The 20,134-nt window shown below is 49.3% G+C and overlaps 1 protein-coding gene across 1 annotated transcript in view; it reads right to left on the minus strand.

The window, feature by feature from the left end:
* LOC125516767 (SNARE-interacting protein KEULE-like) overlaps window positions 1-20,134 on the minus strand; it is a 65,320-nt gene that overhangs the window by 19,171 nt on the left and 26,015 nt on the right. Inside the window, exons 8-13 of the mRNA XM_048682087.1 lie at window positions 15,857-15,985; window positions 13,811-14,002; window positions 13,639-13,722; window positions 13,446-13,544; window positions 13,295-13,368; window positions 12,660-12,792 (exon numbers count right to left, since the gene is read on the minus strand). Of these exons, the coding sequence (XP_048538044.1) occupies window positions 12,660-12,792; window positions 13,295-13,368; window positions 13,446-13,544; window positions 13,639-13,722; window positions 13,811-14,002; window positions 15,857-15,985 (711 nt within the window). The remainder of the gene's footprint in view (window positions 1-12,659; window positions 12,793-13,294; window positions 13,369-13,445; window positions 13,545-13,638; window positions 13,723-13,810; window positions 14,003-15,856; window positions 15,986-20,134) is intronic.

Genomic DNA, 20,134 nt, shown 5'->3' on the forward strand with positions numbered 1-20,134 from the left:
AAAACGAAGAATGTTCAACTATCTATGCTGTGAGGAAATATGCAACTTGTATTTCCATGAGGCCAATGGTCAATATATATAAACATACAGGTCTGGGAAATATGCAGAAAGCCCTGTGGCAAATCAAGTAACCACCGTAATAGGACATCAACCATCTTCCTCTTAGGGATCATGTTATCAAGGTGATATAGTCTTATCTCATGTTGGAACGGATCAACAATTAGCTATATCTTTACCAAGCGACTAGATGAAGCTAAGTTTCGCAAGTTAAGGCATGAGCTCAGTATCTTAATTCTAGTAGGTTAGATTTATTGCAAGACTGAAATGAACTCGGGAAGCCAAGGATAAAGATGTTAAGGTGTGTTAGTATTGGTCTAGGAGTCCTATTAGACTATGTTTCATTTCCTTGTACCTCAAGTCTGATGTAATATATATACGCCCCATGGGCTATGCAATAGAGATAGGTTGCATCCATAACATGGTATCATGTGCCCAGGTTTAGGGATTTTTTGGGCGTCGCAACTCGCCTTCCCAATCTAATCTTGCGCCACCATCTTTCTCCTTGCCAGCTATGCTGACCTCCTGTCATCACTGCTCTCCCACACCTCCCATCCTGCCTCTTCCCCACCGCTGCTGTTTCGGCTACTGCCGACCCCGGCTTCCCGCTGTCGCCGGATCTCGCCGGGTCCCGTCCTTGATGTTAACCGCGCGTATTAGAAGGCTGCCACACGAAAATGTCCCAGTTCTCACGAAGGAACTCGCAGAGTGCACTTTCCTATTTGGGGTCCATGTTGGCCCCGATCTGCGCCGCCTTCGACGTGTCACTGGATGGATCTGAATGGTCACCCGACACCGTGATAACTCTGTTAGGCCACGACATGTTTAGCTTGAGATAAACGTAATTCGGCATTGCCATGAATTGGCAAAAGCCAACCGGCCTCGGAGGGCGTGGTAACCGCTCCTGAAGGGGACACGTCGAACAACAGTGTCTCGAGGCGGTAGTTCTGCAGCGTGCCAAAGACCACATCAAGGGTGATCTGGCCAAGCCCGCTGGCCTCCTTGCCGCGAATGATGCCCGTGCAACCTGGTTTTGATTAGCTAGAGGCGGGAGGGCGGGATTGCCATCTTCTTCATCGTGTCCAAGTATGGCAGGTCGATACTGTTGTCGTCGTCCATCAGAACCATGTTGAGGTAGCAACCCTCAATTATGGGGTCGAGCACCAGGGCGGCCTTCCCAGGGTGAGGAATATGTTCCGAATGGTCGGACTGATCAAAAGAGATCTGCGACTCGAACCAGCCCGGGAACTGTGTTATCGTGTGCATCTCTGCGTAAACTTCCCGGGTTGACACCTTCTGGGTCCTCTTTGACTATGCGCTAGAGAAGATCATCTGATATGTATGTCGGCCGGCAAGGGTGTTGCTCTGGGCTGCTAGGGCGGCGCCACCTGCGTCGCCCCCGTGTCTGCCGTCGTTGAGCAGATTCGGCCTTTCGTCATGGTTGTCGTCCTCTCCACCGTTGGCTATCCATTGGCCTGCTTTCTGCCTATTGGTGTGCGTGGTCGTCGGGCCATCCTTCAAGGAGTGGTAGTGGCAGGGCATGTTCATAATTTTGTCGTAGGTCGGGCCTCTGCCCTTTTCCTTTTGCTGCCATTGGCGCTTCTTCGCGCCCTTGCTGCCGCTGTTGCGTTGGGCCCCGAACTCAGTGTTCACGTGGTATTCGAGCTTGGGCTCCTTGCGCTTGCAGTTTCGGTTGTTGTTGTGGCAAGGTCGGCTCCACCCATCTTTCACTCCGTGCGTGCCGGGGTCGCCCCAAGAGTTTGAGGACTTCCGTGTTGTCTGCTTGGCTTGCCAAGCCTCGTCGCCGGAAGCGAACTCGCTGGGGACTCTCGGTCATGGTCCAGATGGGAGTCCGGCCCATCTCGAGGGTGAGCCACTCTTCATTCTAGCCGTTCTTGAAAGTTGTGATGGCCTCGACGTCGGTGATGTCGGTTATGGTATTCTTCTTCAACCACTGCCATCACAAGACCCTCCAACTCTCCTAGTCCCTCGAAGGCTACACACCCACCGGGTGCACTAATCGTGCCCCTAGTCTCTGCAGAAGACGAAGAAATCATGAAGCTTTGCAGGCGTCACCGAAGCTAGCTCTTTGGAAGCTGGTCATCTTCAGCAACAATCCAAGACCAGGAGGTCGGATGCCGCACGCGCCTCGCGTAGCCTGCTCCGCCTTCCCCTTTAGGCATCCAAACCCGGCATATCACATTGTCTCCCGCCCTGCAGTCGACTCGGCGTGTGGTTTGCTCTATCTCTCAGAAGTTAATGAAGACCCTCCATCAGACTTCGTGAGCAAGCCGAAGGATCAAGGGCCACTGATGGTGTCCCTTACCAGGGGTACCGTGAGCCGCATGAAGTCAGACCAAGAGGTCGGGAGTTGGCCCCATAGCCCATAGGGAGCATCATCAACTTATAAAGCAAGACATGTATTCTACTTGTGCTGCAACCCTTGTAAACCGACTTGGACTCTTAACCCTACCCCTCGTCCACCTATATAAGCTCTCTCTCTCCCTCCCTCCCTCCCCTCTCTCTCTCTCTAGACATGCAAGAGTAGGGTATTACCTCACCTCACGGGCCTAAACTTGAACTTGGTAAATCATTCATCTCGTGTACACCCAATCTGATCCTCTATGCATGCCACCCCATGATTATTTCTCTCTGGGTCATCGCACTAGTTGCGGTACCCCATCGAGGGATCTGCCGAATTTTACATCGGATTTACACCGACAAATGGTGAAGATGATGATGTGTTAGAGTTATAATATAAGTCATGTACCCCTTTGTATTTATCCCGTTGTATGGGGGGTTTCCTGCATATGTTCCACACCTGTACATGTATATATATATATCGGCCTATGGCCTCATGGGAATACAAGTTGCATATTCCTAACATGGTATTAGAGCTAGGTCAATTTTTTGCACGCTGCAACTCGTGCGTTTGATCCGTCTGCTCGATCGAAGCAGGGGGATTGTCCCGCAGGCGCCTCCGATCTCCTCTCCAGCCGGCCGCTCGCAGGGCTCCCGCTGCCGGCCCGTCCTGCTCGGAGTCGTCCAGCCGCCGTCCGATCGGCCCAGGGGGCTTGTTCAGCAGGCGCCCCCGATCTCCTCTCCAGCCAACCTCCTCGCTGCCTGCCGAATCGCCGCTGCCATCGCCGATCTCAAGCTCTCTTAGATCCTCGCCTCGAATCGCCTGAGTCTGCGTGTGTGCTTGGCTTCCGCTGCTCCAGTCGCCAGCGCCTCCCGCTGCCGGCCCGTCCCGATCCGATCGCCCCGATCTTCCGCTCGACGCTGCTTCCGTCCCCAGCCAGCGCCTGATCCCGATCTGGTCGCTCTCGTCGGATCCAAAAAAAATGTCTGCTGCATCGGGCTATGTTGCTGTCCCTCGCTGTCCGGTGATCTTTGATGGTACTAACTACACCGAGTTCACTGGCTTCATGCGCATTCACATGCGTGGCATCCGTCTTTGGGGTGTTCTTTCTGGCGAGGTCTGCTGTCCGCCACGTCCAGTTCCTCCGGTGGCCCCTACTCCGCCAACTCCATCGGTTCTTCCTACGGATGCTAATCAGGCCGCCAAGGATGCGGCTAAGGTTGCTGATGAGGCTGCTGATCGTGCTTAAGATGAGAGGGTTTTGGCTTATGAGGAGGCTCTTCAGACATATCATGGTGCTCTGTCTGTTTACACCCAGTGGCTTGATGATGATGCTCGTGCTGCAGCTGTTCTCACTGCTAGTGTTCTGCCTCAGTTTGCTTCTGAATTTCTGGGTCTTTCTACTGTCTTTGAGATGTGGACCCATCTTCGTGAGCGCTATCAGCCCTCTGGTGATGCCTTATACCTCTCTGTGATCCGTCAGGAGCATGCTCTTCAGCAGGGTGACTCTACTGTTGATGACTTCTATGCACAGAGTTCTGCTTTCTGGCGCCAGCTTGATTCTCTCCGTAGTGCTGGGTGCCGTACCTGCCCTTGTTGCCAGGCTGTCCAGGCCAATTTGGAGTTTCATCGCGTCTATGAGTTCCTGTCTCGGCTCCGTAAGGAGTTTGAGCCCCGGCGTGCTCAGTTGTTTGCTCATGGCCGTATTTCTCTCATGGAGGCGCTTTCTGAGATTCGTGCTGAGGAGACTCACTTACGTGGTGCTGGTTTGCTGGAGGTTCCCTCTGTGCTCGCTACTCGTGCTCCTACGCCACCTGCTCCATCGACCCCTTCTCGCTCGAGTGCTCCGCCGCTCTTGCCCACTCCTTCTGGAGGCTCAAGTCGCCCCCGTCCACATTGCGCCTATTGCAACAATGATGGTCATCTTGAGTCTCAGTGCTACACGAAGAAGAAACACCTGCGCAAGGCTCGATCATCATCTTCAGGGACTTCGTCATCTACCTCGACAGCTTCAGCCATTGCTTTGACTGAGCAGGATATTCTGAGACTTAAGCGTCTGCTCGCGGCTTCAGGTTCTTCCTCGACAGGTACTGCCGGTTCTGTGACTGATGCTTCCCGCACTGAGCACTCACCCTCTACACAGTCAGGTACATCCCCATGGGTTCTGGACTCTGGAGCTTCTTTTCATATGTCTTCTCATTCTTCCACTTTGTCCTCTCTTCGATCACTGGATTCTCCTATTCATGTCTTCACTGCTGATGGTACTCCACTTTCTGTTGCTAGTAGAGACAATCTTACTACTTATTCTGTTCCTGATGCTGCTCATGTTCCTCGACTTACCATGAATTTGTTTTCTGCTGGTCAACTTACGGATTCTGGTTGTCGCGTCATCCTCGACGTTGATTCTTGTTCTGTCCAGGACCGTCACACGCACACTCTGGTTGGGGCTGGCCCTCGCCGCCGTGATTCTCAGGGTCTTTGGGAGTTGGACTGGCTTCATGTTCCTTCTGCTGCCACCACCATCGCCAGTTCTTCCGCTTCTGTCGCCTCCGTCACTGGTTCCTTCCAGCAGTGGCATCATCGACTTGGTCATCTGTGTGGTTCTCGGTTGTCTTCTTTAGTTCGTCGAGGCCTTCTGGGGTCTGTCTCAGGAGATGTCTCTTTAGAGTGTCAGGGTTGTCATCTTGGCAAGCAGATTCAGTTACCATATTCACATAGTGAGTCAGTGTCTAAGATAGGTACCATATTCGGTTGGCGCTTCAGCGAAGGGGCTTTGATGACAGATGGTGTTCATGGATCATGCAGTTCTTTCGGTCCGTAAGGACGGCGATTAATATTAATGGCGATGTGGGACCATTCTTTACGTCCTCTGCAGGAGTGAAGCAAAGGGACCTGATCTCCCCCCTCCTCTTCAACCTCGTCGTTGATGCTTTGCTGGCAACCTAGATAAAGCTAGGGTGTCTGGCCACCTGTTGGGGGTAGTTGGCCACCTGATCCCGTGGGGAGGGGTCACCCACCTCCAATATGCGGATGACACCATGATCATGGTGGAAGGGACGGACCTTGACATCGTGAATCTCAAGTTCCTCCTCCTTTATTTCGAGGCTATGTCGGGATTGAAGATCAATTTTGATAAGAGCGGAATCGTAGTCCTAGGATTCTCCGCGAAGAGCAACAACGCATTGCGAATAACCTAAACTGTAGACTGGCCACGTTCCCCATCACATACATGGGGATGCCAATAGCTGATACGAAGATTTTGATGAGTGCATTTGACCCGATGGTAGGGCGTGTGGCGTGACGGGCTGAGCCGTGGCGCGGACGGTTTACCTCTAAGGGGAGTAAATCTGTCCTTATTAGCTCTAACCTTGCGAGCCTCCCCATGTATATGATGGGGATGTATATCTTACCGAAGGGCGTACACTGCTCGTTCGATAAGGAGCTCGCTAGTTCTTCTGGCAGGCAGCCAATGGCCACCAGAAGTATCACATGGTCAAGTGGGCGGACACTTGCATGCCCAAGGACCGGGGAGGCCTAGGTATTATGGCCTCCCGTCGCATGAACGTTGAGCTCATGTTACGATGGGTATGGTGGATCATGCAAGGCGATGGGGGCTTTGGTTCCAGATCATCCAAGCAAAATACCTAAGGGGTGAACCCCTGTTGGCATGTTCCCGCTCAGGAGGATCCCAGTTTTGGCGATCCATCCAAAGGATCAAGGAGGGCATTCGTCTAGGAATCTCCTTCTCTATAGGTAATGGGGATGGGACCCAATTTTGGCTGGACCCATAGATGGGTATCAAGCCCCTCAGGGTAGGATTCCCTGTCCTGTTTTCTATCTGCGCGGAGGCGTTACTCCTCATCTCCGCGGCTGCACGCTCTGGGCACTGGGATATACGGTTTCGCCGGTTGTTTGGGCAGGCGGAGAATATCGAGTGGTCTAGGTTGCGGGCAGCCCTACCGCCGGTATTGTCGGATTATCCGGACACCGTGTCCTGGTGGCTCTCACCGTGGGAGAGTTCTCCGTCAACTGCGCATACCAGGCATTATGTCGGTCCCCTACCATTCCTTGGCTTTCTCCCTTGTGGAAGGCCCTTTGCCCTTGAAGATCAAGATCTTTGTTTGGCAACTCCTTAGAGATCGTCTCCCTTCGGGGACCGAGGTGCTTAAGCAGCAAGACCCGGGTGATGGCTTGTGCACCTTATGCATGATGCCTAAGAATGGGACTCGCATCCTATTCTCATGTACCACGGCTTGAGTCTTGTGGACGTTCATCTGTGAGGCACTAGGGCCCGACTGGGTGGCCCTGGACCTCACGGAGTTCCTCCAAACAAGGGCTACCCAACCTGGGCGGCATCGCCGCTTATTTTGGCTTATTTTGCGGCCATGTCGTGGACTCTTTGGACAACGCGTGATAAAATGGTGATTGAGCGGGTGTTTCCGACTCGACCGTCTGACTCCTTCAAACTCCTTGCTTTTCTACAGCACTGGCACCCGCTTTCTAGGCAACGCTTTCTAGGCAGCGCGACCGCGATCGTCTTGGCCTCATGTTGGATGCGCTCCTGGCTACAGCACGCCGATTATCGTCATCATAGGGCCGCTTGTCGGCGGCCACTAGGTGGCTTTTTTATTTCTCTTATGTTTTTGGGCATGATTGTGTTGTTGCCCCAGCCGTTGTTCTGTCGCGGATTTGGATGTTGGTTGTACGGATCATTGCTTTATTTATAAAGCGGGGTGAAAGCCTATTTCGAGAAGTAGGTGCAGAAAGCTCTAGTGGAGGCTACTACCACCGGTGTAGGAGAAGGCACACCTTGTAGTGGTGGTGAAGTGCGGGCAGCCCGAACTGCTGAAGAGGACGACAACAAGGCCGTGATGCGTAGACGCAACTCCTCATAGTGCACCTCAGCATGGGCCTCCAGAGTAGAGAGCCGAGGATGGCGTGCCAACAGCTGAGCACGACTATGCTCAAACTCCAATTGGAGTCAAGTGAGCAAGTCGTAGAGGCAATGAACCTCCAGTTAGCTTGTCGCTGCACACAACACTGACATGTGCGACAAAGATCACCTCCCGGAGAGTTCAATTGGTGCCACACCGCCGACATCTCCTGTCGGTGTACTAAATTAGGGGTCCCTTAGTACCCCAGACTTGTGCACAGGCAGTTGCAGCCCTTCAGACGACAAGGGCTTGCCGGAGGACAACTCAACCCAAAACTCAAGATTCAACATACAAGACCGTGAAGAAGAATTCCCAGCAGGTCATCGAGAAGTACCAAGTTAGTACTGAAGGTCAAGATTCCAATTGCCGGCAAGCTCCATAGCGGCAAGCCAAGACCCGGCAAGCTCCTTGTCGGGAAGTTTCTCCCTTCCTGCTTCTCGATCACTCCACCACATCGACCAGCTAATGGCTTGTCAAGATTAGGTGTCGAGCGGGCGAGCGACTTGGGGAGGATCATCAGGACGCGCGTCAGCACGTCGCGTGCAGATCAACTTTATTGACACCCTCTTATGGACGTGTCAACAAGATAGGCTTATCCAGGCCGAAGGCACAAAAGGAGAGACGCCTTTTGACAAAGGATTGCTATCAGTTCACGGTGCATTAAATGCCCTTGTCCTAGTCCGGCAGGATTAGGTTGGATAGCATCGAGGCCACTATTCACAAGATGTAATGACCATGTTGCCACTGTGGTGACCCCTTTTTGTCTATAAAAGGAGGCCCATGGCTACCTGGGCACGGGTCGACACTTTGCTCATGCTTACACAGTAGCTGCACCTTGCTCACGCTTTTCCGGCAAGCTGCGCTTGTAACTTGAGCCCCAAGTCAATCCACCAAACAAGCAGGAGTAGGGTTTTACGCCTCCGCGGCGGCCCGACCTGAGAAAACCTCGTGTGTGAACTCTTGGATTTGCTCTCCATGCTCATCGATCTCCCAAACCGAACTGCAAAGGGACCACGCTGGCCCCATAGATTGTCGTACACCGACATCTTTGGCACGCCGGGTAGGGGGGTCGCTTGTGCGGATCTACTCCAGCAGTTCTCGTGCAAGTTTCGCCATCTTCTTCATCCATGGCGCCCAAGAAGAGCACGGCAGTGGGTGCACCGTCTGCCTCTAAGCTGCCGACCCAGACGACTCCGGCGGGAGGGGCCGGTGGCGAGCGCTCTCCACACCCTTCCAGCGACAAGAGTCGTACTCACTCTGCCGGAAGCCAAGACCCGCTGAAAGTGCAACTAATCCCCGAGTGGTTTTGGTAATTAATAACAACATATATGTCATTGATCTAATGAACATTGATGATAGATTTCAAAAAAGATCAACGATTGGCATGGCATGGACTAATGGAGTGTGGACCCCTCAAAATGTGAAGAACAAATTTGGCTACCCTAAGACTACATTTTTTGTTTAGTGATTCAAGATCACATTGAGTCCCTTAGAAAAGCCAATACTATTAAAAGGGGATGAGGTATTGTTGATGAGGTTGTTTGCTCAAAGTGCTCAGTGATATTGCTCCAAAAATCCTCAATCAATTTCCCACAATCACATTTGTCCAAACCCTAAATCATCATTTCGGTCCCACCGATACTATCTACCCCTGACCCACCAAGAAGATCATTCTACTGCCACAGCCAAAACCTTAACATTTTGGTCTGACCGAATTGGTTCTCGGTCCCACCGAGAAGGCCTTGCCAAGTTTTTGTGATGAAATCGCTTCGTTTCGGAATCAGTGAGACAAAACGATCGGAATTACCAAAACGCAGCTCTGCCCTAGCCATTGCACTTTAGTCTCACCGAGATGGTATAATCAGTCTCAGCAAAAACACTAACGGTCATGTCTTTTGCACTATTCGGTCTTACCGAGATTTTCATATCGGTGCCACCGAGTTGGGTCAACATTCCATTCCTACCATTTGAACCTTGATTTCTAGCCTCTTCAAGTTGCTTTCCACTCCAATCCTTCTCCTACCCAAGCCAAACTGTGTGAGAGAGGTTGAGTGTTGAGGAGACTATCATTTGAAGCACAAAAGCAAGGAGTTCATCACCAACACAACATCTATTACCTTTTGGAGAGTGGCGTCTCCTAGATTGGTTATGTGTCAGGAGCCTCCAAGATCATCTGGAGTTGAATCAAGGAATTTGTAAGGGCAAGGAGATCGCCTACTTCGTGAAGATCTACCCGAGTGAGGCTAGTCCTTCGTGGACGAAAGCCATGGTGGAGTAGACAAGGTTGCTTCTTCGTGGACCCTTCGTGGGTGGAGCCCTCCATGGACTCGCGCAACCGTTACCCTCTGTGGATTGAAGTCTCCATCAACATGGACGTATGATAGCACCACCTATCGGAACCACGCCAAAATCATCGTGTCTTCATTGCGTTTGAAATCTCCAAACCCTTCCTTTACTTACATGATGTTTTACTTTCCGCTGCTACATTCTTAGATTTGCATATGTAGGGTGATACTTGACTTGCTAGAATTGCTAAAATCTGCCTACAACTAAAATTGGGAAAAGGTTAGGTTTCATTTGGTCTTAGTCTAATCACCCCCCTCTAGACATACTTTCGATCCTACACCCGTGCATCGCTACATCAAGAGGCGGCGCTACGGCCCATGGGGTCGCGCGGCTACGTCCAAGGACGACACCATAGGATCCAAGACCAACGGAGCTGCGGGGCGCGTGCCGAGGCCATCGCAAGATGGGCACGAGATGCTTCCCCGCAACGGCATCGACCCTGGCCAACGACCAGGCAAGGAGCATGTGCACCGTTCTCATGGTGCGCAGGGCCTGCCACCACGTCAAATTGTTGGCGAGCATCGACCGCGGCAGCAGGACAGAGATGGAGCTCCTTCTGGCTCGCACAGAAGTCGAGCCACATCTCAGTGCTTGCGCCCAGTCATGCCCAAGTCACCAGCAGAAGTGCTAGCGCAGGTGGAGCTGTTGCTGAACTTTCCTCCGGCTCCGGAGAAGATAGATGAGTGGGGTGCCGCCATCCAGAGCCTCATGGGCTACGCCAACAACGATGCGGCGCGGCCGGCGTGGCCCTCTCAGTGGCAGCCAACGGCGCCAGTACAAGGGGCTAGGGAGCGAATCGCGGGTGTTGCGCCAATGGTGCATTCCCCTCCTCGGCAAGTACGGCAGAGCCAGCAGGTCGACACCCGTGACGATGCATCCATGGCGTTGTCACAAATTGGGTCCCCTACCCCCTCCGTTTCTAGCCTCTTTTTATGGTTTTCTTGCCTAACTCGAAAATTTCCAAAACAAATAGCCCAAAGTCAGTTTCAAGTGAATTGTTTGATTTCATGGGATTTGGTAGGTTTTGATCCATGAATCTCTTGCAGAACTAGTTGATCTACCTTCCTTTCCATCCCTTGGGCACAATTTTTCTTTTCTCCATCGGTACAATAGGGCCGTTATGTTATTACTAAACTTGTTGAAGAGATGAAATAGAACCAAGGTCTATCTTTTTGATCAGAGGTTGAATCGATCATCAGAAGAAGAATTAGGCCAAAAATTAGGAGCGTAGGAGATCAAACTGTGAGTCGAGTAGGATGGGTAAAAGGGCGACTCGTCGTAGTCAATACCCATGGTAGATATAGACTCGAGGGATCGCCTGACTAAAGTTTCCGCCGACTGGTTGGGCGCCCAAACACGGAAGTGAAGCTTATCGATCTTGTCGGCGATGAAGTCCAGACTGCTGAAGCGAAGAGTCTTTCCTACAGTGAAGGCAGTAGTTGGGGTCAGACGCCCCACCAGATCGGCGGCGAAGTCTAGGGAGCCAAGGTGGGTGCCTTAGCCCAAAGTGAAGACGCCGGAACCGATGAAGGAACCCATCTGGATCCAATCTGACAAATCTATGCGCACATCCCCTACATGGCGCGCCAAACATCAGTGTAAAGAGCCAAAAATAATATACATAGGGCGGTGTATGTATTGAGAATCTAGAGGGTGCACATGAGACATGATTTTCCCCATTTTAGGCCCTCAGAGAGAGGCAACACCCTACTTTCTACCTTTGTGAATTGTATTGATGGCCGCCTTGTATGAGAGCTAGGGTTTGTGTGTTTGCACGTATGGTGTGTATGCGTAAGCATAGAGTTGGGTGAGCAGTATGGTTACACGGGCCGAAGTAGGTTTACACGGTAGAGATCCCATTGATTTACAATTTGATCTACCTACTATACATGTCTTGTATTCCAAGGTGATGGTGCGCCCCGAATTGCAGGACGACTCCTAGTCACTAGCCAGGCCCACCCTGCGGCTATTGGATCAGATTCAGCCTACCTGACTATACATGGGAGCTATGTCAACATCACCTGGTGCCAACTCACGGACTATCTAGACGTGTTGTCTGCGTGCAGAGTTGGGCAGAGCCCACGTATCCTCCCTTCCCCCACTTACCTATACTCCCCCCCCCCCTCTCTTCCACTCTAGGGTTAGCAAAGTAGAACTAAAACCATAGAGCTTCCTCACCACCTCTCCCCTTGTGGGATGTCCCTTGTGGAGAAGGCCACCTTGGGAGGTGAAGACTCTTGAGGACTACAAGAACTTCCTAGTGGAGATGATTCCTCTTGGAATATCAAGACCTCCATATCTTAGGATTGGGGATGAACATTCTTTCTTTGTTACTTCTTTTCCTTTGGATGTTGTTGGATCCAATTGCACCTTGTGTATTGACTCTTGGATACGAGATGTGTATGTTGGCTTGTATATCTCCCTTTGTTCTTCGTGTTTTCCCCCCATGTTCTTCATGCTCTTCCTTAAATCCACCTCCAGTTCGTGATTGGGCCACCCCTACGGGTTTGCCACATATCATGACGCCTCATGTGTCCAGGCCTTTTTTAGGTTACCTCGAATAGGCATAAAAGCATTTACCCTCTTGTAGTCTTGTGACATAGATCTGCTCAATTCAGCCTTCGTGGGTTTTTTAGTGGCCTTGTTAACTTATCTTATTCAAGGGATTTATGAAAAGTAGTGCTCCAATGACCCCCCACAGGCCCACACAGAATAATGTGCCTCGCCAAGTAGCATCCTTCTTTTGTGCTAACCAGTTAGTGAATAAGGGAGTTGAGAATGTTGGGTTTAAAGATACCATATTTAGATGGAATTTATAAAATTAGGAGCAAGTTCCACCTTACACCATTTTCAAGTAGGTCCACAAAATACCAATTACGTTGGAAAATCTAGAGCTAATACGTCCACATGTATAGTTCTGTGTATAGAAAAGAAATGCAACAGGGCAAGTACCGATCTTAAAACTTTGAACCATCACGGACAACATAACAACCAACCTCGACATGCAGCGAAAGCTTGTCAATTTGATCAGTGTACTGTGGAAGAGCTTGAACCATTTTTTGTAGGTCTCTAGTTGATAGCTCTCCTCCAGTTCTAAAAAATTAAACAAGAGGCAAAGAGCACTAGTAAAAGAAGCCCAAAACATAACAAACAAATAATGATTCATTCAACTAAGCATAAGAAAATAGAAGTGAATAGATAATTAGAATTAGGTTGACAAGGACAGATTTAAGTTTGTTTTGGAAGTTGAGTTTTCACTTGGACTTAGGTAGTTAAATTAACTAAAAAAATAACTCTGAGTCCTCCACTATGTAGCTAGGCACATCATATTGCAACTATTGTGCTTGCTTATTTTTCAGTTATGAGAACAGTACATGTAGTTATGAGTTGCTGCTATTCAACCGAATTTAGTCGAAGTCACGCTTTCTCAGAATGCAATACAGGTGCATTTCATTTAAATTGCTATTTTGTTCACGAGACAGAAATGAAATAGTCACAAAAAGACATGCGAAGAACAACACGAATATGAACATATTTAATGTAACAATGAGCCACCACACCTAACTATGTACTTGGTTTGAAAAAGTGAACGAACCTTGCTTGCTGTAGTTGGGCAGCTTTGTTCTTCGAGACAAAATGTGTCATCTTATCATGAAGTCTTTCACTTGCCTGAAATTATAATGGTTAATTGTATAGCTGCTGAAAGTGGAACCACATAAGAAAGATGGACTGAGAAGTGCTCTCACATCTGCTATATGGGAATGTCGAAGTTCAAGCCAAACTGGATCATGGTCCTCTAACAGGACCTCCTTTTTTTCTGAGGCTGAACCGTTTTTACTTGAAACCTTTTATTCAATCACATATAAGGATCCGTAACCATCCAGGGAAACAACAGACCATAATTCCACCATTAAGAAAAAAGACCAATGGCATGCTCACCTCATGTATGTACTTGTTACCATCCATGCATAGCAGATCATGGCACATGGCATCATAAGTCCATTCATGAATTATTGGTGCGATCTGAAGTATACTAGAAAAGTGAACCAGCAGAATAAATAGCACCAGTATAGAAGTTGAACCCAGATATACAGGTATGTTCACCACGTACCTGATCTACTGAACGGTCTACTATGAGAAGTTCACAAGTTTCTGTCTGCGGGAATTCAGGAATTGACGTTTTATATTTGGAAAGGTAATTCCATACACCAGCAGCAATCTTTGTGGGCACCATGTCCCTTAGTGTTGTCATTGTAGAAGCATCAATGGTCTTGGCAATGCGGTAGTGCACACGGGGAAATTCCTATAGTTTATAGAACAATACATGTCAACAATAAGCTAATAGTAAGAAGTGACCTTAGCTCACTTGGTTAGTTGAGAGGATTCACAACCCAGCCACCCAGGTTCCAGTCCTCACAGGTGTGAATTTTGGGTTCTTATTCTTTCAAAATAAAATCAAGTGTTGGCTTTCGCCCTTTAAATAAGAAGCATTTCTTGTCCTCTTTCGATCCACATTTAGGCCTTATCGAGCCACACGTGAGAGGGGGGCCATGTGGGCAAGGCAGGGTCTTCATTGAGCTCCCTGACACATAGCATTCCTAATTTTACGCCACCAACTTAGATGAGATTGTTAAGGAAGCAACTTATCTTCATTGAAGGCCCAAGGGGCATATATATATTACACAAGACTTGAGGTGCGAGGAAAGTAAACATAGACTAATAAGGACTCCTGGACCAATACTAATACTTCCTAACCCCCCCCCCCCCCCCCCCCCCCGCCCCCTCAAATGCAAAAGCATATGTGATAGCATTGCATTTGGAGTGTAATACTAGAAGAAGAAGAAATGATAATCCAAATCCACGTCTTGAGAGTGTCGTCGTAGCATGAAGAGTCTTCAAAACCTGTCGAGTCGCCAAAGGGGATAACGAAGAGATGACACATGAGAGGAAGACACCGCATCAATAGAAGATACAAGAGAAGTATCAGTAGAAGATGAGTTGTCAAAAGAAGATGGCACATCAAGAGAATAAAACATTGTGTAGAAAATCATAACCCACGAGAACCGACATCGAAAGAAGCTCGACAGTTAAGGCACAATGGGCGTAGATCGACAATGCACAAACAGTCCATGAAAATCCTATAGAAATAACAAGGGTAATTAGGCCAGAAAAGTTGTATAGAAAGGATCAGGACGAAAGAAAGGCTGACAGACAAAGGTATGGTGGACTCGCATGGCATGAGAAACACAAAATATCAACGGATTTGGTGGACGCGGCAGAAAATATAGAAAACTAAAAATCACATATTATACAAAATGCAATGACAGTGAAAGAGCACGCAACACCGAAGGAAGGTGCATGTGCGAGACCGAGTCGACGAAACGACCACCGTCGAAAATCACCGGACAATGACAGGAGTCGGTGTAGAACGGCAATCATCATGTGTGAAGGTCACAAGAAGAGCCACAGTAGGGCGACCAACAGAGCCTGCGGAAGACGCGGGAGTAGCACGCAGATGGACATGCAGGAGCAGAGCATGCAATCGGAAGCAGAGCAGCACAAGCTGCAGCCAAGGTAACACACATCAGCAAGCAGTAAGTAGCATGTGCGGAGCAGAGGCAGCGGCGGGCGCACGCAGTAGGCAGATGTGTGCGTTGCGAATTGAAGGAAGAGATGCTCGATCTGGATGGAGGGCAGCAGACAAAGCCACGCTGGTAGGCAGAAGCAGCAGCGAGAACCAGCACATGCGCGTGAGGGAGGGGGGGGGTGCAGTAGTAGGAGAGCAGCAAGCCTGCATGGCTGCGTACACACTTGGAAAGAAGCCAGCAGGAAGCATAGGTGGGCTCAGGAGACCTGCACAAGCGGATCGGGCGGGGCAACGTTGACCGGGGCGGCAGCGATGTTTAGCAGGAAAAAAGCATCAGCGACGTGAGAGATTGGATCGGGAGGGCGAGTTGTGTGCATAAACAAATAGGCATGCAAAGTTGAATGGGCATATATATATTACACAATACTTGAGATGCAAGGAAAGTAAACATAGACCAATAAGGACTCCTAGACCAGTACTAATACTTCCTAACAGAGATAAGGCACCTTTTTGCTGCTGTACCAACAATCCTAATTCGGGTAGGACTTGAAGGGGAATGAACATACATACCCTCATTGATGCAAATACTGTAGATATACGAGTAGCCATTGCATTTAAACAAGCATTGTATTTGTTGAAGCCCTCTGCACTCTCACAGAAAAGCTCTTCCAATGCCCTTTCATGGTCAGTTATGAAACCCTGCACACAATCACCATGAGTACACTATGCCAGACAAAAGGAATTACTATAAAATTGCTGCCAGCTTAGGTACATCCATGCTCTCCCAGTAAGAATATAAGTCCTCTTTATTTTTAAACTGATTCCTAATGCAGCATTCACGTTAAACCACATCGCCATAAAAAAAGTGTTACATCAAGGATAAATCAAGTCCGTTAGGTCTTGGCACTTGGGGCCTAAGAACAGTCATGTCCTTTGGTTAAAATACACATCCTTTCGTGAAATGATGTCTCTTCATGGAAAGATAGGTCCCTTGGTCAATGATATTGCTTCGTGAAAAGACATGCCCTTGGTGAAATGATGTCTCTTCGTGGAAAGACATTAGACAAGAAGCACAATAATTGTTAGACTAACACGATGCAAAATTCAGTTTGTAACATCCCAAAAGATGCAACCATTGAATTGCCTTAACCGTGTGAGAAAAATAAATGTACCAAAATTTAACATGTCTATTTGTTTATGCACTTCAACAACATTCAACTTTGCAACTTTATGCTTAAATTTTATATATAAACATTTCAAAAATAAACTCGGTGAAAACATCTAATAATACCCACAGCTAAACCTGGGCATTGACCAGGCCGGGCCGGGTTTCGGGCTGGGCTTCACAAAGCCTGGCCTCTAAATCCCAAGAATGGACCCAACTCGGCACGGCCCGAGGCCCAAAAAAATATCTATTTTCGGATTAAAAAAACAACAAAAAACCTATTTTCGGGATTAGATAATGTAATATATCAAAATTCACGTTTTCTGGGATTATACCTGTTTTTCCTGTAATATCCCAAAAATCATGTTTTCCCAGGCTTCAGGCCGGGCCATGGGTGAGAGAGGCCCGAGCCCGGCCTGGATGCTGGGCTTTGGGACAATCCTGCCGGGCCGGGACACCCATGCAATCAAATCGCAGGCTTTACACTAGTATATACTCAAAAAATCGAGCAATTGACCGGAGCTCTGCCTTTTCATTAAGAGAATTGACCAATTAATGAGAAAATTTGGCTAAAAACGATACAGTTGTGATGCGCACACACCAACCCCAAGGTTGCGTACCAGCCAAGCGGGCGACTCCACCACCCAAGTGGCCAGAGACAACACCCTACAATGCAACGGTGGATTTCGGAGGAGACGACACCCTACAATGTACCGGTGGATTTCGGAGCCGCCGCGCCTGCATCCACAGTAGCCCCGAGGTAGCGCCCCAAGTGAGTCACTTGCGGTGTGGCTAGAGTAGACACCCTACAACCATATCCAGTGCCGCCAGTACAACTTCCACAACGGCCCCGAGGCCACAAACCAAGCCAGCCGATAGCTCTGCCACCCAAGCGACCAGAGCCGACACTCTAAACAAGATGACGATATCCGAAGCCATCGATCTGACTTCCACACCTGCTCCAAGGCACGCACCACCTAAGTCGATGGCTCAGTCACCCACACGACCGGCGCTGACATGGCAACTCTCCACGCGACAGAAGCTCATATGGGTAGGCCATGGACTCCTAAGATGATGCCTCGAAGGAGCAAGTGACAGGGAGCTCGCGCATCATGGAGAGTAGCAAACACCCTTGACTGCGGGAAATGGGTTGGAGCACCCACAGTGACGCCTCCAATGAGGGGAATGAGGCCCACGGGCGCCGCATCAGCAGTGGCAACCAGGTGAGTTGTGTTTCCACCCGAGGTTCTAGCACACCCGCACCGTCACCATCAAAGGCGCACGCTGCGCCACATGCCATTGCCGCCGCCAACAACTGCCACAGGCCACATGAGGCCCACAGGCCACTGCCACCACGCCAGCCATCGCCAAGCTACCATATATTAGGAAATATGCAACTTGTTTCCCAGGTGGTCATAGGCCAGTATATATACATGTGCTGGTATGGTACAATATGCAAAATACAAAGGAGTACCCGGCTAGAAACTAAACTGCTCCCTAAGACGTGCCTTACCAAAGGCAATGTACTCAGGGTCGTCGCCAATGATGATCATGTCATCAACATAGAGAAGAAGAGTCTGACCACAAGGTGAAAGGTGAACAAACAATGCAGGATCATGAGTGCTCGCCGGAAAACCAATGGCAGTCACCACAGAGGCAACACACTCAAACCGGGCACGAGGAGCTTTCTTAAGGCCATAGATAGAGCGATGAAGATGACAGACCATGCCATCTGAAATAGAATACCCAGGTGGTAGATGCATGTAAACCTCCTCACGCAACTCACCATTAAGAAAGGTGTTCTTACCATCAAGCTGAGATACAAACCAATGGCGGACAGAGGCCACAACAAGTGTGCGAACAATGGTCATAGGGCCACGTGAGAAAAGTTCCATAATAATCATGACCATGCTCTTGCTGAAAGACACGAGCCACAAGACGAGCTTTGTAGTGCTCAAGAGAACCATCGGAGCAAGTCTTAACCTTGTAGACCCACTTACAAGTGTTGGGACGAACACAGGAGGAAGATAAAGAAGATCCCACGTGTCAATGTGCTCAAGAGCAACAATCTCCTCTTCCATCGCAAGCTGCCACTCGGGATGAACAACAGCATCACAATAAGAGGTCAGCTCAAGAAACAGTAGCACCAACGCATGGAAAACCAAGGCAATGAACAAGCGGAAGTGGACGAGGACATAAGCCATAACTAGGCTGAGACGAGGAAGATGACACATCAGAAGTAGATGGCGCATCAGTAGACGCATCCACAACACGTGAACGACGAGTATAAAAGTGAGAATACGAGGAATCACCGGGATAGATTCGGGTGATGGAGCCGGGAAAGCCACCGGGGATGAAGGTGTAGAATTCCATGGTAAACGAGGTAAGGAAACCATAGGAGATAGCAGCGGCGGATCTGCAATAGTCAGAAAAACAGGAGCAGTAGGACAGATGGACAAGGGCTCGACAGCAGTGATAGGAGTGTTGGGGAAAATGAAAAGGGATATCCTCCAGGAAAAAGGTCAAGGAAGATGGACAAGGGTAGAATAAACAAGACTCGTCAAAAGTTACATCCCAAGAAATACGCATTCGATGACCGACAGGATCCCAACAACAATATCCCTTATGCTCGTCACTCTATCCTAAGAAGACACAATCAACAGATTGGGCGATCGGTTTGGTGCATTCACGGGGGCCTGAAAGGACATAGCAAACACAACCAAACAAATGAATCGCCGAATAATCAGGAGGAAGATCAAAGAGATGTCAAAAGGAACGCCAACCTGCAAAGCAGTGGATGGCTGAAGGTTGATGAGATGGTGGAAGTGGAGACAGCTTCAGCCCAAAAGTGAGGCAGAAGAGAGGTGGCGATCGTCAATGCACGAGTTGTCTCAAGGTGACGATGCTTGCGCTCAGCCACGCCATTCTGAGCATGAGCACCAGGACAAGAGAAATGAGCAAGGTTACCCTGCTCAGCAAGGACTCCATGCAACATGTTGGAGATATACTCTCTGGCGGAGTCAACACAGAACACATGAATAGGCGTAGAGAACTGAGTGTCAACCATGGCAGCAAAACGCTTATAGATAGATAAGACCTCACTACGAGAAGACATAAAATATATCCATGTGTGTTGAGAGAAATCATCTATAAAGATAATATAGTAGTGATGGCCTCCACTGCTTTGAGGATAAGGCAACCGGACCTGTTTACCAAGCTGACAACCTTAACAGTATAAAAACACACCACCGGAGATGGATTCAAGAAGACCACGTCAAACTAAGGATGAGAAACGAGAGCCACACAGTGGGGTAGACAAGGGGGGCGAGCAGGGGTCCCCCCCCCTCCCCCCCAATCGATCTTGTTGACAACGATAAATACTCCGTATTAGCGGTGGCACTTACGTGATTGCCCCCTGACTCATGTGTTGTTTTAGGCTCCCTGAGTGATGCGTAAACTCTGCCAAAATAAAGAAAGCCCATAGGAAAGCCCAGCCAAGGCCTCATTCGCTCCCAGCTTTTGGCGTTAATTGTCATCTCCATGATTATAGTGATGCAAAAAAAACTTGCCGCTTCCATCTTACCCTAAAAGATTCAGACGGCCGTCCTCCTGCCTCCAGCCTTCATTTCTCCTAGATCTAGATCGAAGAAGTCGGTGGTTCCTTTGCTACTCGTTTCAACTAG

The sequence above is a fragment of the Triticum urartu genome, chromosome 6 (assembly GCF_003073215.2).
Source record: "Triticum urartu cultivar G1812 chromosome 6, Tu2.1, whole genome shotgun sequence".
In the NCBI taxonomy this organism is placed as follows: domain Eukaryota; kingdom Viridiplantae; phylum Streptophyta; class Magnoliopsida; order Poales; family Poaceae; genus Triticum; species Triticum urartu.